General features: G+C 43.2%; 1 protein-coding gene across 1 annotated transcript in view; it reads right to left on the bottom strand.

Annotated features, from left to right (window-relative positions):
* Positions 1 to 22,524, bottom strand: part of RAB4A (RAB4A, member RAS oncogene family) — a 53,726-nt gene that overhangs the window by 1,934 nt on the left and 29,268 nt on the right. The window contains exons 2-7 of the mRNA XM_081225599.1: positions 18,775 to 18,855; positions 16,566 to 16,680; positions 11,192 to 11,254; positions 9,904 to 10,058; positions 8,399 to 8,494; positions 4,518 to 4,652 (exon numbers count right to left, since the gene is read on the bottom strand). Of these exons, the coding sequence (XP_081081725.1) occupies positions 4,537 to 4,652; positions 8,399 to 8,494; positions 9,904 to 10,058; positions 11,192 to 11,254; positions 16,566 to 16,680; positions 18,775 to 18,855 (626 nt within the window). The 3' untranslated portion in view covers positions 4,518 to 4,536. The remainder of the gene's footprint in view (positions 1 to 4,517; positions 4,653 to 8,398; positions 8,495 to 9,903; positions 10,059 to 11,191; positions 11,255 to 16,565; positions 16,681 to 18,774; positions 18,856 to 22,524) is intronic.

Here is a 22,524-nt window from a genome sequence, read left to right as displayed (position 1 = left end):
TAGACTTCAATGAACCCAGGAAAAGAATCGTCACTGACATAAAGGGAGAAGAACCTCTAACTCAATCACTCCCAACAACTTTCCTTTCTGAGCAAGAGCATTAAGGATTTCTTACAAATTCTTTCAAGCAGAGAATCTAATTTTTTTTAATTGATAAGGCTGGGTTTAATCTAGCATTTTGCTATTTGTTTTATATTTTCCCCATCTGTTCTTCACTTCCTTTTTTCCTCTTTTCCTGCCTTCTTTTGGATTTATTTAGATTAGTTATGTATTTATTCCATTTTAATTCCCATGTTGGCTTATTAGCCAAAACTTCATTGTGTTATTTCAGTGGTTGCTTTAGGATTTTTTTCTTAAGATTTTATTTTTTTAGAGCAGTTTTAGCTTTGAAGCAAAATTGAGGCGGGAAAAGTATGTAGAGTTCCCAAAGACCCCCTGCCTTCACACATACACAGCCTCCCCCATTATCAACGTCCCCACCAGATGGTACATTTGTTACAGCTGATGAGCCTACACTGACAATTCATAACCACCCCAAATCCATAGTTAAATTACAGTTCACTCTTGGTGTTCTATGTTCTAGGGGTTTGGACAAATACATGATGACACGTAGCCATCACATGGTATTATACAGAGTAGTGTCACTCTCCCAAAAATCCTCTGTGCTCTGCCTACTCATCCCTCCCATCCCCAGCCCCTGATCTTTTTCCTGTCTCCATAGTTTTGCCTTTCCCAGGATGTCACATAGTTGGAATCATGCAGTATGTAGCCTTTTCAGGTTGGCTTCTTTTTTTTTTTTTGGCCACACCGCATGGCATGTGGGATCTTAGTTCCCCGACCAAGGATTGAACCTGTGCCCCCTGCATTGGAAGCACAGAGTCTTAACCACTGCACCGCCAGGGAAATCCCCAGAATGGCTTCTTTCACTTACTTATATGCCTTGAAGGCTTGACAGCTCATTTCTTTTTAGTGCTGAATAATATTCCATTGTCTGGATAGACTGCAGTTTACCCATCTGCCTTCCGAAGGACATCCTGTTTGGTTGCAAGCTTTGGCAATTATGAATAATGCTGCTATAAACATCCATGTGCAGGTTTTTGTGTGGACATAAGTTTTCAACTCCTTTGGGTTAATAGCAAGGAGACTGCTGGATCGTACAGTAAGAGTATGTTTAGTTTCATCCATCTATCTACCTATCTACCTACCTAATGGTTTTACCCGTGTTATACGAATGACAGTTTAAACATTGATTATAAGCATGTCTTGCTAATTTATGTTTATTTTTAAGCATTACTTTTTTTTAAATTTAATTTTTATTTTTGGCTGCGCTGGGTCTTTGTTGCAGTACGCGGGCTTCTCATTGCGGTGGCTTCTCTTGTTGCGGAGCACGGGCTCTAGGAGAACGGGCTTCAGTAGTTGTAGCATTCGGGCTCAGTAGTTGTGGCACATGGGCTCTAGGTGCGTGGGCTTCAGTAGTTGCAGCACGTGGGCTCAGTAGCTGTGGCTCGCGGGCTCTAGAGCGCAAGCTCAGTAGTTGTGGCACATGGGCTTAGTTGCTCCGCGGCATGTGGGATCTTCCTAGACCAGGGATTGAATCCGTGTCCCCTGCACTGGCAGGTGGATTCTTAAGCACTGCACCACCAGGGAAGTCCTAAGGTTAGTTTTATAAGAAAACGCCAAGCTGTCTTCCAAAGTGGCTGCACCATTTTGCATTCCCACCAACAATGAACAAGAATTCCTGTTGTTCTACATCCTCACCAGCATTTGATGCTGTCAGTGTCTTGGATTGTGGCCATTCTAATAGGCTTGTAGTGATATCTCATTGTTTTACTTTGCTTCTTCCTTGATGGCATATGATATGGAGTATGTTTTCGTATACTTATTGCCATCTGGATATCTTCTTTGGTGAGGTGTCTGTTAAGGTCTTTGGCCCGTTTTTAAATTGGGTTGTTTGTTTTCTTACTGTTGCATTTTAAGAGGTCTTTGTGTATTTAGGATAACAGTCCTTTATCAGGTATGTGTTTCACAAATATTTTCTCCTGGTCTATAGCTTGTCTACTAATTCTCTTGACATTGTCTTTTGCAGAGCAGAAGTTTTTATTTTTCATGAAGTCCAGCTTACCAATTATTTCTTTCATGGATTGTGTCTTTAGTGCTGTGTCTAAAAAGTCATCACCATACCCTAGGTCATCTACATTTTCTTTTATCTTCTAGGAGCTTTATAGTTTTGCATTTTACATTTAGGTCTATGATCCATTTTGAGTTAATTTTTGTGCAGGGTACAATGTCTGGTATGTAGATTCATTTTTTTGCATGGATGTCCAGTTGTTCTAGCACCACTTGTTGAAAAGACTATTTTTGCTCCATTGTACTGCCTTTGCTCCTTTATCAAACATCAGTATGTGGGTGTATTTATGGGCTCTCTATTCTGTTCCATCGATCTACCTGTCTATTATTTCACCAATACCATACTGTCTTGACTACTGTGGCTTTATAGTGTTTTGAAGTTGGGTAGTAACAGTCCTTCAACTTTGTTCTTCTCCCTCAATACTGTGTTGGCTATTATGGGTCTTTTGTCTCTTTTCCACATAAACTTCAGAATCAGTTTGGTTTTCCTCATATAGATGTTGTTAGAGTTCTACCTATTTCCTTTTTGGGGGGATGCTAATGTAAATGGTATTGTGTTTTTCATTTCTAATTGCACTTGTTCATTGCTGGCATAGAGAAAAGTGATGGACTTTTGTATATTAACCTTGTATCTTGCAACTGTGCTATATAATCATTTATATAGAGTTTGTGGATTTTTTGGATTTTCTACACAGATTATCATCAGCCAACAAAGTTAGCTAATTTCTTCCTTCCCAGTCTGTATACCTTTTATTTCCTTTTCTTATTGCATTAGCTAGGACTTCCAGTATGATGGTGAGAGGGGACCTCCTTGCCTTGATATTAATAGGAAAGCTTCAACTTTCTCACCATTAAGCAGGATGTTAGCAGTAGGTTTTGGGTAGATTTTCTTTATTAAGTTGAGGAGATTCCCCTGTATTCCTACTTTACTGAGAGCTTTCATTGTGAATGGATATTGGATTTTGTCAAATGATTTTTCTGCATCTCTTGATGAAATCATGTGATTTTTGTTCCCTGTTGATGTGACGATTACATTAATTGATTTTGGAATGTTGAACCAGCCCTGCATACCTGGGATAAATCCCACTTGGAAGGATGTAATTCTTTTTATACATTGTTGGATTCAATCTAGCATTTTGTTGAGAATTTTTGCATCTATGTTCACAGGAGATACTAGTGTGTAGTTTTCTTTTCTTGTAATGTCTTTGTCTGGTTTTGGAATTAGGGTAATGCTGGTCTCATAGAATGAGTTAGGAAGTATTCTGTCTGCTTTTGTTCTGTGAAAGAGACTGAAGAGAATTGGTATAGTTTCTTCCTTAAATGTTTGGTGGAATTTACCAGTGAACCCTTGTGGGCCTGGTGCTTTCTGTTTTGGAAGATTATTAATTATTGGTTCAATTTCTTTAATAGATATAGGCTTATTCAAATTGTGTATTTGTTCTTGTATAAGTTTTGGCAAATTGTGTCTTTGATAGAATTGGTTTATTTCATATAGGTTATCAAATTTGTGGGCACAGAGTTGTTCATAGCATTCCTTTATTACCCTTTTAATGTCCACAGAATTTGCAGTGATGTCCCCTCTTTCATTTCTGATATTAGTAATTTATATATATATATAAATATAAATATAAATAAATATATATATATATTTTTTTTTTCTTTTTTTTCCTTAGCCTGGCTAGAGTCACTGATTTTACTGGTCTTTTTCAAAGAACCAGCTTTGGTTTTGTTGATTTTTCTCTATTGATTTCCTGCTCTAATTTTTATTATTTCTTTTCTTCTGCCTACTCTGGCTTTAATTTGCTCTTCTTTTTCTGGTTTTCTATGGTGGACACTTATATGATGGTATTTAGACCTTTCTTCTTTTCTAATACATGCATTCAACGCTATAAATTTCACTCTAAGTACTGTTTGTGTTGAATCTTCCCAAATTTTGATAAGTTGTGCTTTTTCATTTAGTTCAAAATATTCTTAAGTTTCTCTTGAGATTTCTTCTTTCACTCATGTGTTATTTAGAAATGTGTTATTTAATCCCCACGTATTTTGGATTTTCCAGTTATCTTTCTGTTACTGATTTCTAGTTTAATTCCACTGTGGTCTGAGAGCAGACACTGGATGATTTCTATTCTTTTAAATGTGTTCAGGTGTGTTTTATGGGCCAGGATGTGGTCTATTTTGGTGAGTGTTCCGTGTGAGCCTGAGAAGAATGTGTGAGCAGAGATTCTCACTGCTGAGAATCTCTAACTTTTAATTATGCAATCACCTCTCCTTTTCATAACGCGGCTGCAAAAAGCAGCGACGGCCTCCACCTCTAAGCCTGTGCGGGGCTATGGGTAGCAAACAGAGGGTGAGGCCGAAGGCGGCAGGGCTGCCACAACGCAGGCACCTACCTGTGAACCCTGCGCTGCTTCAGCAGCCACACTCCTGTGCGCTCGGGGCTTGTGCGCGGCGTGGAGACCGCAGCTGTCTCAAGGCAGCATCTCCATACTGAATACCTGAGCCCATTCTTTCTGGGTCCAGCTCACCTGAGGACCAAGCAAGGCTTTAGAAAAAGTTTTCATGTTTCTGTGATCCCCACAATATATTAAGTGAAAAAAGCAAAGTGCAGAACACTGTGTACATAGAACACAATTTTGAATAAACAGGAAAAAATACACACGTTTGCTTGTATGGGCATAAAAACCTCTTCGGATGGATACATAAAGAACTGGTAATAATGGTTGACTTCAAGAAAGAGCTCTAGATAGCTAGGGGACAGGAGACGGGGTAACAGAGGGTGACTCACTGTATCCTCTTCTGCACTTTCTGAATTTGGAATTATGTGAATATACTATGTATACAAAGATTTAATTTAAAATTAAACCACAAAGATACCATTTTTCACTTATGAGACTGGTAAAAACCCACATATGATAATACACCCTGTGGGTGTGGCTTTAGTGAAATAAACACCTTCATTCACTACTAGTGGGATGATAAACTGCTACAACCCCGATGGAGGAATTTGACAGCCTCCACCTAACTTCCAAATGCTTGTGTTCTTTGACTCAGCAAATCCACTTCTGGGAATTTATCCTATACATACACTCATACACATGTGAAATGATATACAAAAGGTTATTTACTGCAACATTTTTTGTTATAGCAAAATACTGGCGGCAACTCAAATGTCCAAAGTAGACTGGTTAAATAAATTATGGCAATACACAAAATTGAACACTACATACACACATACATTATGTGTGTACATGTACATTAGCATATATATGTATAAGGAAGTCCCTAAATACTGATTTGTCATCACTGGTAGGTATAGTAAGTGCAGAGTTCACAGTATGCTAACTTTAATGTAAAAAGGAAGAGAGAAAATAATGGTTTTTGAACCATATGAATGTACTGCCTCTTTAGAAAACTAAAATTAAAAAGTACTGCTGAAATGGATAAACAACAAGGTCCTACTGTATAGCACAGGGAACTATATTCAATATCCTGTGACAAACCATAATGGAAAAGAATATGAAAAAATATATATATATGCATAACTGAATCACTTTGCTGTACAACAGAAATTAACACAACATTGTAAATCAACTATCCTTCAATAAAATCTAAAAAAAAAAGTACTGCTGAAGAATTCTAACATATCCTTATAGTTTTTCATCTGATGTAACTATGATTTGGATGATCTCAGAAGAAAAAGATCCTGAAAGCTTTATATGAATTAACTCACACACAATGTATTCATGGGTGGATACCAAAGGGGGAAGGTAATCTAAATAAAAGCTCATGTTGAGCTTGCCAATACTCAACATCACACCAATTTTCATGATAACTATTTATGCTCTAGTCTTTAAAAATAACAGTTCTGTACCAGGTTGAGTAACTTTTTGCTGCTGTTTTCAGATCAAAAGACCACAGGAGGAGGAAGCAGCCCTGTTCCTGCTGAGACCAGCCCTCCGTCTGGGGCTCTGATGCTCTCCCACTACCTCGCCCACCCCTACCTTCTCTGTCAGCTCCCCTCCCGCCTTCTCTCCTTTCCGTTCCTCTCTCTCCTCTCATGTCATTTACATACGCTAAGACTTCTGTCACTGAAACCTCTCGTTAAATTAACCCTCCTCCAGGGAGGTGCCAGGCTCTCCCTTTTCACCTCCTCTTGCTACTCAGCTGCCCCGTCTTCTACCTGTCATTCTGCTGGTAAAGATGACCTGTGACTTCCTACTGCCCGCCCCACGGGACACTTTTCAGCTCACGTCTTGGCTTACGAGACTTTCCTCTGATGCACTTGACAATGAACAACGCTTCGGCTGAAGCTCGGCTAAAGTGAAACCCACGTTCCCGGGTCTCTTCATATACCTCTGACTTCCCCCTCCTCCTCTCTCGCATCCTCTGGTCTCCAGGGCTTCGCTCTGGGCCACTGCCCTTCCCACTCTCTCCACTGATAGCTGCATGGTCTCGCTCCTTCCAGAGTCGCCACTACTCCTACAGCCTGATGGCTCCCAAGCAGACACCGCCAGCCAGGGATTCTCCCCACAGACTCCTGCATGCCTCCCCGCGTTTGTTCCAGGACGCTGCCCAGGGAACACTCCAAAACAGAAGCATCTTGATTCCTTTGAACCGGCTTACCCTCTGGCTCTGCCATGACCCTCTGGGTCCCCGAGTTACCCAGGTGTGACATCTAGTTGCCCTCAGCCCCTCCTCCCTTCCTGACCCCACCTCTCAGCCCCCTACCGAGGCAACGGCCCCGCCCCGCTAGTTAGCATCTGAGTCGTGACGCCACTGCCGAAAGGTTTCTTGGATTCATCTACGTCTCTTCATCTCCGCTTCCACATCCTCGATAAAGCTTTAATCAGGCATCTTTTTGCGGATTACTCAAACATGCCTTAGTTGCTATCCTGGCCATCGGCCCTGGGCTCCCTCCAGTATGTCCCTGATGTGACCACCCACACACACGATCTGCCTCCAGCCACAATCTGACCACATCATTCACTGCCCCCGCCCCTGAACGGCCACTTACCCCTACCGCAGTGGTCCTCAATCTTGGACGAACATCAGAATTAATCACACGAGAGAGCTTTTTAAAATCTGATGCTGAGGGCTTAATTCAGCATCTCTAGAGGTGGGTCTTGGAATTCAAACTTTTATGCATCCCAGGAGACTCTAGCATACAGGCAGGGTGGAGACTCGGTCACCACAGGGTAAAGTTCTAGGTCCCGGATCGTGATCCCTGGCCTGGCTGCTGCCTCTCCTCAGCCTTCTCTCCTGCCATTCCCCGCTGTGGTCCTTCTGTTCTAGTAACTTCAACTTCTCCCCCAGTGTCCACTCGCGCTGTCCCTGCTGGCCTCCCCTCCTCCCCACTCCCCTGCCCGCCTCCTCCTCCTCACACTGACAGCCTGAGCTCAGTCACCACCTCCTCCGGGAAGCCCTTCCTGGTATCACCTCCTGAACAGGTAGGCTCTCCTTCTTCGTGTGCCTCAAGATCCTGTGCGCTTCTCAGTTACTGTATCGACCACACCGTAGTATAATTATCTTTTGACTGCTTCCCATGAAAGACAGTTTCTTGAGGGCAAGGGTTGTGATTAATTTATTTCTGTATCCCAGCACCTGACAAAGAATAGGCATTCAGATATTTGAACGAATCAATTAAAAACTGAATGTCCACATATAATTGTGGTGATATTTAAATAAAAAGGAACTCTAATAAATGACAACTACATATTAGTTTGTTAGCTGCCTAAATGAGGGGTATTGTAAATTTATTTTTACTGAAGCAACAAACAGAACACTGATGAGACAGGTTACTACTGAGGCAGGCTCAGTGAGCTTCGGGAGTAAATTCTCCCCGATGCCTGAGCTAAACCAGCGGCACCCCGCAAGGTGCCCATAGATCACGTCAAGGCACATGGCTGGTGCCTCTCCACCACACACGACCACTGGCCCGGCAGAGTCCGAGGTGCTGATGGAGCGCGGACAAAGGTCCGTTCTTCCTGAAGCGATGGCTCCGACAAAGGCTGTGGTTTTAAAAGCAAACACGCCCTGACACCCTCACTCTGTCCCTTCCGTCACTGGGGCCAAGGAGGCCGCTGTGAAGGAGGCGTGGGCTCCCACCTCAGCCGCGGACAAGACCTTCAAGCCCGTGAGCGGCGACTGCAGGTCGGCACAGGGAGAGAGGCCACTCTGACCAAATCACTCCTAGAAGTACTCAAAAGTGACACTATTGAGCTAGAGAGGAAACTATGCTAAAGGAAAGTTTATTAACGGAAAGCCCTTTTACCTGATTCAATTTTGTTAAGTATTTTTCTCGCACACTGTACAAAGGCCTCTTCCACGTTCTCCCCGGTTAGTGCGCTCGTTTCCAGAAACATCAGCTCTAAAATCGACATCAAACAAAACACGAAGCCGTATTTAGAAGACAATCACAATTATTCGATTCATAACCGCCAGCTTAGTACACTCTTAGAATAGTAGACAAAATAGAATTTAGTACTTAAAACCAGGTATTTCTGCAAATATGAAATCAATATATGTCAAAATATTTTTTTAAATATTAGAAGAAATCTAACTTTTTATGAAAAGTAACTAGTATTTTGTGCTAGCACTTAAATGTGTTGAAGAAGCTAAGCAAGCAGGACGCTGGTAAGGAAGCAGGCTGGCTGAAGGCACCCGGCTGTTGATATAAGACAAAGTAGCAATTGCCTTTCCAATAGTCTTCACATCACCACAAATACAACCTACAAGCGCTGACACTTGGTGTGCCGCCGACAGTGAGGGGACCTTACACGAATGAGCCCTCTTCTTATTCACCAGCTGGTGACTCATGCAGCAGAAGGCTGCTCTCCTTTCTTTTGTGAGCAAACCACAACCTCTCCAGACCCTTGTTTCCTTCCTTGTAAAAATGAGTTTCATTTAAATGACAGATAAATTCCTTTCGAGCTTTAACATTCTAAGCGTGCATATTTCTAAACAGCTTCTTTACAAACTCATGAAGGCTTATGTTTTTATCGCATGTTTATTTTCTTAGCAGAAAACCTGCTCGTTTGTGAGAGTGTAAGTTGGTAGTCCTGGAGTCCAACTGAAAGTTGGTATTAGGATATTTTAGTTATTGATTGCTTCTAAAAATTAAAGTTATTTTAAAATGTCTGAATTCTTCTCATTCAGCTGTCTATAAGCAACCGTTAATTTTACATGTCATCCTTATGTATTCTATATGGAAATTCAGAGAAGTTTCAAAGGCATCTTGAGCCAAATGACTTAAACTTAATGTAAGTGAAATACAGCCAATTAGTCCAGTATGTCTTCTACTGCTTCCCTTTCTATTTACGTCTAATATTTCACTAACTTAGCTTCAAATTACATTTTATAAAAGATGACATAATCTGATTAGGGCCTTTAAAGATTGTTATAAATTTCACTTTAAACCAAGACCTGTGATATTCAAAGATCCTAGACTGAAAAGTCACCAGAGAATGCTAAGAGATTAGCTTTTATCATCATAGTAACCTTTTTTTTTTTCTTTTTTGCCACACCACGCGGCATGCGGGATCTTAGTTCCCTGACCAAGGATGGAACCTGCGCTCCCTGCAGTGGAAGCACAGAGTATGAACCGCTGGACCACCAGGGAAGTCCCTCATCATAGTAACCTTCGTAGGCAGAATGCAATAGGGTGAAACTATGTTAAATGAGTCTAAGGTACAGTAAAAACAATAGGAAGTTCCACACTTCCTAACTACAGCTGCACCTTAAACCTCCAGCAGGTGTGACAGGTGAAAGGCCACTTGCCATTTTCCTGAGCAAATCGGGAGGCTTCTAGGAAAGTGACTTCCCGATCGGTGTCCAGGTCCTTCTTGTTCCCGCAGAGGATGATGACGATGCTCTGACTCGCGAGCATTCTGGCATCTGTTAACCAATTAGTAAGCGCATTGTAGGTTTCTCGGCTGCGTAATATAAGATTGTGAAAATAGTACATGTATTTTATAAAGCTAGCAACTCTTTCCAGTCACTCACACCACTCACAGCGCTTCTGCACACGCAGGGCAATGCCCACAACCTTTAAGGTCACTCAGATGACCTGGATGCCCCAGGTGTACACCACACCCACAGGGTGCATTTCATCTTGTTTCCATGAAAATGAGGCAACAAGTCAGGCAGCTTGCTGTCGGTCGTTTGCCCAAGCAGGGTGCAGTGTTTATTGGGCTCTGGGTTCATGCAACATGTGAGCAAGACCTAAGGCTAACTGCTGCCACTCCACGGATCCGTGTGACACACTGGTACTTTGCTTCACAGGGATTTAACACACTGATTCTCTGTAAGGTCCCTGTGACACAGGCTCTCATTATCCTCCTGTTTCCACAAGAAACCTGAGGCCCAGAGAGACTAAGCTGCCCAAAGTCACACAAGCAGCCAGTGGCAGAGCCAGGACTTGATCAGGTGCACCCACCTTCAGGACTGTTTTCAGCCTCCATCTATCTAAGGATAAAATCCTCGTGTATTCTAAGGAACTGAATTTTAAATTTAATTTAATTGTGAGACCTGGGTGATAGCTACACGCAGGACAGTGCACTCGGATCCTTACGATGGGCCAGGAGCTCTGTATGGATCAGATCAACCGCCCAACAACCTCATGCGTATTACGTGGTCATTACTCCATGGAACGGACAAGGAAACTAAAGTCCAGACAGCGGAGCACCTCACCGGAGGACTCACACCGCTGGTGACGGGAACTGGGATTTGAACCCAGGCCATCCCAGCCTAGAGCCTGTGCTTGATGGAGGTCCGTTACTTCTAATAATTTACCACACGCAAAGCTTCACTTTGCAAACCCTAAGGAAAGTATCAAAACATCATGTTAAGAAACATAAGGACACCAGGGATGCTTATCTATCTGAAGCTTGGGAACATGCTGCTTTACATGGTAAAGTGGTGGAAGGGGCTGCTTCAAAAAACCCCAAGACCCCCAGGGAAAGGGCTGAGGGGCTTCCCCACCCACAGCCCTGCCACCGACATGCCCAGCACACCCGTGGGGAGGCTCGGACCTCGGGGAGCACAGGCCGGTGAGGGGTGTCATTACCTGGTGATGTCATAGACAAGCAGCGCCCCTGCCGCACCCCTGTAGTAGCTTCTCGTCACAGACCTGCAAGAGTTACAGGCTTTCACTTTCCACCACGCAGAGCCCGTACCCCTGAGCACCATCTTCCCACACAAAACACACATTTTTGCCTTGGAAACCTTGGAAACCACAACACAGGGACGGAGGTGGCTTTAAAGAGAAATGATTCAAAGTTATCTGAACATGGGCATGAAGGGCTGTCCTGCCTGAAATCGTGTCACAGGAGCGACAGGGAGGTGAGGACGTGGGATGAGTGTCATCCTCCCTGGAGGGCGTGAGGCTGCCTTTGAGAACGTCGGGGGAGGGGCAGGAAGGGGGCATCACAGAGTCCCAGGGCACGAAGCCCTCGGCAGCCCCTCTGCTTGCCCGGGGTCCGTGCCTTCCTGCGGATGAGGGGCCGCGTGGCCTCACCTGTCTTCAGCGAGCCCCCCACCCGAGCGCATCTCGCCCGTTCCCACAAGCTCCGGGATTTCTCCTATGGTAACACACCTTCTCCCCTGCATCTCGACTCTCTCCCAGCGTGTTAAGATTTCCCCACTCGCAGAATGCAACGGGCCCCGGCACCTCCCATCTTGGATGAGAGCCAGGCAGGCGGGGCGACGCTCCCGCTGCCGTCCCATCGTGGGCCCCTTGTCGCACCCAGACTTCTCAGGAGCTGCTTCGCCAGCACCGCCTCCTCCTGCCCCGGGGACACAGCAGCTCCACCGACCCCTCGGCACCTGCCCTCCCCCGCTGCCTGGACCCCTCCCCCTGCCCCCAGGCCGCAGCCCCACTCCCTCCCGGTCTCCTCTCACACCAGCTACTCTGGACCATTCCTCTGAATCTGCCCCGCTGGTCCTGGAGCTCCTTCCCCCAGGCTGGGTCCTGGGCTCTCTTTTCTCCCAACGCTCTCAACTCCGGTTTAATCCTCAGCTCAGCCTACTTCCGTAAGAGCCATCCGCCAGCCCGGCAACTCCGTGTGACCACAATGAACGCGCCACAGCCAACATCTGTCAGGCAGAACTCTTTGGCTCCCGGCCTACAGGCCCCTCCTGGAGAGGGCCCCACCACCCACTCTGTTTACACAGCCAGAAATCTCTCCACCCACTCTGTGCCCATCACAAAGTGATGTGACGCAATGTGTCCCACAGTGGACACATCAGTCAGGACCCGTCTCACCAACTGGTCAGGTCCTACACCATGCACGTCTCTACACCTTCACCAGCACCGTCCTGATCCGAACCACCAGCTCTGCCTGGACCCCTGCCACGTGCGTCCCCTCTATCACCTGTGGCCCTCAGTCCCTCCTCCAGGTCCTCCTCGAGGCCTACAAGGCCCTGGTGCTCAGGGACTGGGGCTCAAGTTCAACCCCCAGTGGTCAGTGATCTAATCGATCGTGCCTACAGACTGGAACCTCCCTAAGGACCCCTAAGAAATGGGGCTCAGACAGCTCCCGCCACCTCCCTGTTCCCCAGGCTGGGGTCCCGGTGGCTCCATCTTCCTCTCTTGGTTCCTCCCTTGTGCTGGTGAAGTATATCCTCTTGAAGTTTCTAAGAGAGTATATATGAAAGAGAAGCTTTGTTTCCCTCCATTCTTGTATAACTGAAGGTATTTTGATTTTATTCTCACACTTAATGGATAGTTTGGCTGAGTTTAGAATTTTAGGTTGGAAAAAAAATTTTTCACGTTGAGTTTTGAAGGCAAGGCTTTAATTATCTTCTAGCTTCCAAGCGTTGCTGCTGAATAGTCCAGTGCAATTCTCATTTTCGATTCTTAATATGTGATTTGCTTTTCCCTCTTGGAATCTTTTGGTATCTTCACTTCATCCCTGGTGTTCTGAAATTTTTCATGGCAGACCCTGGTCTGGATTTTCCCCCCTCATCTGTGTTTGGTGTAAGGTGGAATCTTACAGAGTCTCATTCCTCTAGTGGAAAATTTTCTTCAATTGTTTCTTTTACTGTTTCTTCTGCTCTTCTGTCTTCAGGAAGGCTTAACTGGTCAGGCCTTGAGCTTCCTGGACTAACTCTGTATGATTTTTTATGTTGTCTCTTCCCTTTCTCATCTCAAGTTTACTGCTTAACTGTCTGGAAGAGCACTACTCTATTTAATATATATATATATATATATATATATATATTTTTTTTTTTTTTGCGGTACGCGGGCCTCTCACTGTTGTGGCCTCTCTCATTGCAGAGCACAGGCTCCGGGCCCACAGGCTCAGCAGCCATGGCTCACGGGCCCAGCCACTCTGCGGCATGTGGGATCCTCCCGGACTGGGGCACGAACCCGTGTCCCCTGCATCGGCAGGCGGACTCTCAACCACTGCGCCACCAGGGAAGCCCTAATATATTATTTTAATTGCTCTTTTTAAATTATAATTTTGTTCTTATTCCCTGAATGCAATATCTACTCTTATTTGTGAGGATACTGTAGTTTTAGTTTTTGTCTATTCCCTGAAAGTTTCTATTTTATTTTGGGCTCTTTCTCTTATCTTAAAAATTTTCATCAAGTGTCTGGTGATCCTTGGTTGATCATTTATATTCAAGAACAAGGAATGCCAAACTCTAAAAGATGCTCTTTATGTGTGGGCTATTCACTGTGAGATGGCTGGACAGAAATTGGGCTATTTCATTGGGGAAACCAAAATGTTAGTATCTTTAAGCCTTTTCTTTGGGGCTATTTTTCTGCAGATAAGAATCGTTTCTCCTGCCTGAGACATACACACTTGGCTGCCAGCAGCTAAGGAAGAGGTGGGGGAAGAGGGTGAGGGTCAGCAGACTTTCACTTAATTTCTGTCTTTTCAGTCCTTGCCTCACTCATCCCTGACCTCGGCTGGGCCTCTACTTTTAGTTTTTAGAGGAACCTCCATACTGTTCTCCATAGTGGCTGCATCAGCTTACATTCTCACCAACAGCACAGGAGGGGTTCCCTTTTCTCCACACCCTCTACAGCATTTATTGTTTGTAGACTTTTTGATGTTGGCCATTCTGACCAGTGTGAGGTGGTACCTCACTGTAGCCCTGATTTGCATTTCTCTAATAATTAGTGACGTTGAGAATCTTTTCATGTGCCTGTTGGCCATCTGTATGTCTTCTTTGGAGAAATGTCTATTTAGGTCTCCTGCCCATTATTTGATTGGGTTGTTTGGTTTTTTTTTTTTTTGTGGTATGTGGGCCTCTCACTGTTGTGGCCTCTCCCGTTGCGGAGCACAGGCTCCAGACGCGCAGGCTCAGCGGCCATGGCTCACAGGCCCAGCCACTCCGCGGCATGTGGGATCTTCCCAGACCGGGGCTCAAACCCGTATCCCCTGCATCGGCAGGCGGACTCTCAACCACTGCGCCACCAGGGAAGCCCTGTTTGGTTGTTTTTGATATTGAGCTGCATGCTGTTTGTATATTTTGGAGATTAATCTTTTGTCAGTTGGTTCGTTTGCAAATATTTTCTCCCATTCTGAGGGTGGTCTTTTTGTCTTGTTTATGGTTTCTCCTTTGCTGTGCAAAAGCTTTTAAGTTTAATTAGGTCCCAGTTGTTTATTTTTGCTTTTATTTTCATTATTTAAGGAGACGGATCAAAATAGATATTGCTGCCATTTATGTCAATGAGCATTTTGCCTCTGCTTTTCCTGCAGGAGTTTTACAGTACCTGCTCTTACATTTAGGTCTTCAATCCATTTTGAGTTTATTTTTGTGTATGGTGTGAGGGAGTGTTCTAATTTCATTCTTTTACATGTAGGTGTCCAGTTTTCCCAGCACCACTTATCGAAGAGACTGTCTTTTCTCCATTGTATATTCTTGCCTCCTCTGTGGAAGATTAATTGACCATCGGTGTGTGGGTTTATTTCTGGGCTCTCTATTCTGTTCCACTCACCCATATGTCCATTTTTCTGCCAGTACCACGCTGTTCTTTTTTTTTTTTTAATAAGAAAGTCCTTCTAAGTCTGTCCAAGGTACTTTCTCTTTTTTTAAAAATAAATTTATGTATTTATTTTTGGCTGTGTTGGGTCTTCGTTGCTGCGCGTGGGCCTTCTCTAGTTGCGGCAAGCGGGGGCTACTCTTCGTTGTGGTGTGTGGGCTTCTCATTGCAGTGGCTTCTCTTGTGGCAGAACACAGGCTCTAGGCGTGCAGGCTTCAGTAGTTGTGGCACGTGGGCTCAGTAGTTGTGGCTTGCAGGCTCTAGAGCGCAGGCTCAGTAGTTGGTGGCACATGGGCTTAGTTGCTCCATGGCATGTGGGATCTTCCCAGACCAGGGATCAAACCCACGTCGCCTGCATTGGCAGGCAGATTCTTTTTTTTTTTAAATTTTTTAAAATTTATTTATTTGTTTATTTTTTGGCTGCGTTGGGTCTTCGTTTCTGTGTGAGGGCTTTCTCTAGTTGTGGCGAGCGGGGGCCACTTTTCATCGCGGTGCGCAGGCCTCTCACTATCGCAGCCTCTCTTGTTGCAGAGCACAGGCTCCAGATGCACAGGCTCAGCAGTTGTGGCTCACGGGCCCAGTTGCTCCGCGGCATGTGGGATCTTCCCAGACCAGGGCTCGAACCCGTGTCCCCTTCATTGGCAGGCAGATTCTTAACCACTGCGCCACCAGGGAAGTCCTACCACGCTGTTCTGATTACTATAGCTTTATAGTAATATTGTCTGAAGTCTAGTTATGATATTTTTGAAGCAAACAATTATTAAGCATTTAAAATATTATACCTGACTTTAAGTGAAATGCTTGCACTGGGATTGAGTTTTATTTAACTGAATTTTGAAGCTGTGAATATCTGTTCTGTTTGACTTTATCTATTCAAAAAAACACAACTAAAGTATTAATCTACTTTCCTGCTTTAGTAGTTAAGAATATCAAACATGGAACCTATCTGCTGTGGACTGCGGTCATCATTCCAAATGTCGATTATGACTTCAGTGTAATGCAAGTGCTGAGGAGAGAATATTCTGTGGAATGTTTTAATGTAAAGCAAAACCAACCCCCAAAGAGGTTTTAAAAAATTCTCCTTTTAAAGTGAAATACAGAGAAAAATTGTTTGTGCTACTACTTTGCCTTGATTTTAATCTAAAAGTAAATTGTGGAATATGCAATGCCACAACCTCCTAATGGACCATTAGGTCCCAAAGAATAAATTAGCCTCCAAATTAGGACGCGTGCACTCGGAAGAGATTCTAATGTATTCTTTCGTAAATCAATGCTGTGTAGAGAAAAACTGACTTTTAGCTTGTCTTAAAGCTTCCAGAGGTGAACTTTCTAAAATCTGTGAGGGTGGGGGGAGGGAGGAGGGGACCACGTACATTAAGAGAATATAATTGATTATTTCAAACCCAATTTTCCAATATTTTTATTAAGTTAGAGAAAAAGCTACCTGAATCGCTCTTGGCCTGCTGTGTCCCATATCTGTAACTTTACATATTTACCACCAACATTTATTATCTTTGAGCCAAATTCCACTCCTATTGTGTGATTTGAGTCATCCTTGACTGAAAAAGAAAAAGAAATTTAATTTTAGAACATTAGGGAAACAGGCTTATAGATTTATACAAGTAACATTAAAATCAAGGGTTCTGTCAATGGAAAATGTAATTTACTGTCGCCATTCATTTCTCCAACAGTCAGATGATAATAAGCACTCACTGTTTTAAACAGAATACACACAGTTCCTGTTCTCAAAGGCAACAAAGCTTTTTCTCAAAACACCTGAACAAGCCATATATTTAAAGCTGAGGCTTGGTGGCCACGCCATATAAGACCATATCTACCTGACCACTGCTAAGGTTCTCATGAATGGCAACTGCACAAAATACTGGGTACCACCTTGAAGGGCTTACTGCCCAGTGACAGACTGCAACTTGGCCAACGATAGTTTCAACTATTCGGATAAACATTCTAAAGAAATAAAAGTAAAGGGAAGGAAAAGCACCGTAGCCCAAGAAAGAAACTTGATGCTCACCAAAGATTAAGGGAAAAAGAAGAAAAGATAGAGTAAAAAACTCAGAACAAACACACCCCAAACCAAGACCTCTATGCACATTACAGCTGTTGAGTTTCATGAACTTGAGTATTGTGTGTGGCAATCATTTGGAATGAATTTGCTGGAGAAATCAATACTGTCTCAATGGGCAGGGAGGTTGGCAAAATAAGTAGTTTGCTAAACCCAACAGGAATAAGCTGTCTTATAAAAGAAAATTTCTGTGATGTGAAAGGAAAAGAAAAAACAAATATCCTGGCTACACAGTCCATTGACTGGTTTATATTTTATAACTATAAAGTTTAATTGTACCAGAAACCAGGGTGCCATCTGACAGTTGTGTTCATTGCTCCCTGGGGGAGGAAAGGGTCTGATTCCAGCAGCTTGTCTCAGGCCCAGACAGCGCAGACCGGCATGGACATCTGCTGGTGTCCAGCTACTGGGCCAGCCTGGCAGGAAAAGCCTTCAAAGGCAGTAACAAAAGGCCAAGGGCATCCTGATTAAGACACAGCTACAAGAGCAATACAGTGAAGCCTCATTACATCATTACTGTGGTCGTGAGGGGTGAGGGGAGGATGTGAAGGGAGAGTGTCCGCCAAGGCCGGGCACCTGGCCCAGCGTCCCCTCTTCTGAGATGGAACAATGCAAAGTCTGGGTAACTCGTACAGAACCCCAGGGCGCCCAGCGAGTGAGCGCCTGTCAAATTCAAGAGGGACTGAGCCACGCTGGGTCCATGTCACTACATGAAGGCTCCAACAAGCTCCTGGTCGATGGAAATGGAAGCAGCAGAAAACACTTCTAGAATCTTATTCTTCAGAGCTCTTTCCCAGGACACCCTTTGCTGCCTCTGTCTCCACCGCCCGCCATCTAATGCATCTCATGCATTCTTACTTAAGAGGCACTTCATTAAGTGAGATTAATTTTCTGTGTTCGGGCCTTTACCTGACTACCTCTAGATACACAGGTCATTCTCCACAATTCTTTCCATTACTATATAAGCACGGCTTATTTTAAGGGCCTTTCAAACCTACCATCTTTTACAGTAGCTTGGAATACAAAATTCAACCTCTCTCACCAACACAAGGCAAGTCAACAGCACAAGATATTTTCTGTGGTCGAAAGGCCTGGGTTTGAGTCTAACGTGCACTGTTACTAGGTGACCATCCCAAGTGCATACACCAAGTCCTGTAAACCTCTGTTTATTTACCTGTAAAACAGGACTGATGACAATAGCTGCCTTAAGGACAATACAAGGCCGCTGGGGACCAAATGCTATCTTATCCAAAATGTACAACTAGGGTTCTCGGGCCACTCCTGCCAGCAAATAGAATTCCACAGCATCATACTGTATTTTAGTGTCTGGAAAATGTACAGGACAATTCACTACATAATGAACACTGACCCACTACCAAACTGAAATGCTAAATAAAAAATCAGATTACTAAATGTTTAATAACATAAACTTTTTATGTCATTTAAAAATATTTTTAAACTATGACTTTTTCCCTGAAAACATATTCGGAAATTTTGTCCTAAACAAATCTGCACGAGAGCGCACTCTCAGGAGAAGACATGCAAGAAACACTGACCATGTGACGTCACTTACATTTTTTTTCAATAAACTGATGAAGCAAGCAAGACTTGCCAGTTCCCGCATTCCCAATAACCAAGAATTTAAACAAAAAATCTGAAAAACAAAAAGAGACTGTGAAACATAACTTCAGAGCAGGTGCTGTGAACTTAGACTATAATCATAAAATTTAATGAAATCTCAGTTAATATAAAAAAAAGGTAACTGAATATTTTGTGAAAATGGCAATAAACACACTGACTTACCTTTCCACATTTTTGATATATGGCTTATATGCTAACCCAGTGCCTTTTCAAACTGCTCTGGGGACAATTTCTTTTGATACTGGAAGTTTGAAAACTCCTCTTGTAATGACTGAAATCTCTTTGCTATTCAAATAAATACACACACAGTGACAAGCAAAAATCGCCTAGAAATTGCAATTTTTCTGTACAAAAGAAAAAACCTGGTAGACTTACAGGCTTTGAGAAGTCCACTCCTTTCTTCTTTTAAAAACAGGTGACTAGGGGCAAAACGGGAATGAAGACGCAGACCTACTTGAGAATGGACTTGAGGATATGGGGAGGGGGAAGGGTGGGCTGTGACAAGGCGAAAGAGAGGCATGGACGTGTATACACTACCAAACGTAAGGTAGATAGATAGTGGGAAGCAGCCGCAGAGCACAGGGAGATCAGCTCGGTGCTTTGTGACCGCCTGGAGGGGTGGGATGGGGAGGGTGGGAGGGAGGGAGATGCATGAGGGAAGGGATGTGGGAACAGATGTATATGTATGACTGATTCACTTTGTTATAAAGCAGAAACTAATTAAAAAAATAAATAAAAAAACAGGTGTAAGTTCTTCCTGCACTTGCAGACTTCTGTGGCCTTGCCTTTATTCCTGTGTCTATGACCTTTGGGAAGGCCGGCCTAAGCCCAGGGGTTTGGGTCAGTACTCCACGTGTGATATCTGTCCCATTCAATATAGAGAGAGCTCTTCACTTCTTCTTTACACGGGGGAATAGATTTAGTTTGGGATCCTACTTTCCATCAACTGGAAATAGAGGCTTTCTAGAATGGAATCTGTGAATCGGAATGATGGGGCATCGGTAGCCTGACACTGGCTTGGTGATTCCTTTTGCTTTTTCTGTTGGCGAAGAACTCCCGTTCTGTTCAGCCTAGTGCTGCAGGCACCAAGCCCCTCTCCACCCTCACACTTTGACCTCGACCCACGTCTCCTGACCCCGCCTGCCAGGCTTAGCCTGTGGCCCTGAAGGGCCTGCTCCACATTCCTGGTTCTGTCGGGGGCACCTCTGAAGGTGTCACCTCCACACTCCTGTTTCAGACCCGACCACGCACTCCAGCCCTGGTTCCTTCTCCCCCCGTCCACCCAGCGAAGCACAAAGGGTCAATTTGCTTGCTGGTGCTTGGTCCAGCCCTGTTCCTAAGAACTACATTCCTTATCACCCAAAGGTCAAGCCTATTCAACCTCTCATGCTTTTCAAATAGTTACAGGCAATTAAACTTATAGGATAGTGCTATTAACAATTGTTAGCATTTAAAAATACCTACAGTTTTATGCATCTCACTGCCTGTTTTAAAAGCATGCCACACCAGTGTTCATAACAGCACTAGTCACAGTCGCCAGAAGATGGAAGCAACCCAAATATCCATTGACGGATCAACGATAAACAAAATGTGGTACATACATACATACATTGGGATATTATTCAGCCTTAAAAAGGAAGGAAATTCTGATACATGCTACAACATGGATGAACTTTGATTGTGCTAAGTGAACTAAGCCAGTCACTAAAGGAGAAATCCCAGAAGATTCCATTTATATGAGGTACCCAGGGTGGTCAAACTCACAGAGACAGAACGTAGAAGGCTGGTTGCGAGGAGGCTGGGAGAGGGGACATGGGGAGTCAGGGTTCAACGGATATGCGTATCGGTTTGAGAAGATGAAAAAGTTCTGGAGATGGATGGTGGCGATAGTTGTACAACAATGTGAATGTACTTAAAGCCGCTGAACTGTTGATTTTAAAATGACAAATCTCATGCTATGTATATTTTACCACACATACAAAATAAAATACGCAAGTCTCATCATTGTCATTGAACAGCTATTACAGCCCAAGAAATTAAGATTGCCAGGTTAAAATGAAAATACTGAAATTTCTCAATCTTGTTTAATATCCTCTTCTATTTAAGAAATAAAGCCCAATACATTACATAGGTTGTAAACATTGGAAGATGAGAACCAGCTAAAGATGCTGCCAATATATAGGCAAAAGTAAGTCTTGAGAGCAAAAATAATTTATATATACAAATGTGAATGTTTCTCATGTTTTATATGCACATAGTAAAAGGAGTTTCACAAATCCATCTAATCCTGAAACAAAAACTCATAGATCTAAGCACAGACTTTGGCTTAATGCTTGTTCCATTATTATTTTCTGCTTTGGAAGTTTTGCTTAAATGGATTCTATTATGGTAATCGCTTTCCAGATTATACCACAACCTCAACAGGTAAAAGGGTAACATATCAACTGACTTGCACCTTGCTGGACAAAGACAAGTAAGATGTGTAATTTCCATATGTAAAAATATTTAATTCCTCCAAAAAACTCTTCACACTCTGAGTCTTGCAGCTCCAAGAGGTAAGTTTTCATACTTAAATAGAAAACCCTATTTTTGAAAACCCTCTTGGGTTAAACAACTAGAAATGCTGGAAAAAATATATCATATTAAAAAAAAACCACATAGCTGACCTTTCAGGAAAGAAAAGGAAATCTGTAGATGCTTGGAACTGGAAAAAGCAGTAGGGGCCCCAGATGGAGGGTTGTCAGTATTGAGTTTTAACAACTGTGGGACAGGATTCAAGAGCTTGTGCCCACGTGAAGGAAGGAGTGGAGAGCTGAATCTAAACAAGTGAAGGACAGGCTGGAAAAATCCTCTCACCAGCTCAGGAGGACAAGGAACCTTCTCTGACTCTGCCCAACCTCTCAGCAGGATCAGCAGAAAAACATAACCCTCTGAAGATTTATCATGGGCTGGCTCCACAGGTGAGTGTGAAATTCAAACTTAAAAAACATGTCGACAATGAACCTCCAAGTCAAGAAATTTAAAACAATAAAAAGGGCCTTAGAAAGTGGTATCAATAGGATGCCTGGAAGATGCAAATGCAGATCACTCTGGAAGGACACATCCTCAAACCAGGATACATAGGAGTCCCATGCTTACAGCTCCTCTGAAGAAGAGCAATCCTCACAATCTAAAATTACAAAACATTCAAACAATCCATCATGAGTGAGTCAGCAATCCAAAGACATTACAATTTCAAGAATTTGATAAAAAAAAGAACCTGACAAAGTATACTCAGGATGATTAATACCATAAAAAAGGAACTGAATCCATAAGAAAAGATGAATCCATAAAAAATGATATAAAAGAAAAGGTAGATTTCCAGAATGTGTCTGTCTAGAAATAAAAACTGCAGTCATTAAAAATAAATAGTCAATGGATGAGTTAAAGAGTAGAAACAACAAAACTAAGGAGAAAATTAGTGAACTGCAATCCAGACTGGAGAAAATTACTAGGAGGCAGAACAGAGAAATGAAGAGAGAGAAAACATGAGAGTTTAAGAAAAATGCAGAATTGAGGGAAAAGGTCCAACATATAGGTCTAGTACATATTCTGGAAAGGAAAAAAAAAACACAAAACAGAGAATGAGGTAGAGTCAATATTAAACTGTAAAAGCAATCAGCAAGAAAGGAAAAACTCCCTA

The sequence above is a fragment of the Mesoplodon bidens genome (genome assembly GCF_964165515.1).
Source record: "Mesoplodon bidens genome assembly, chromosome: 1".
Classification (NCBI taxonomy): domain Eukaryota; kingdom Metazoa; phylum Chordata; class Mammalia; order Artiodactyla; family Ziphiidae; genus Mesoplodon; species Mesoplodon bidens.
This window is presented reverse-complemented; position numbering and strand designations above follow the sequence as displayed.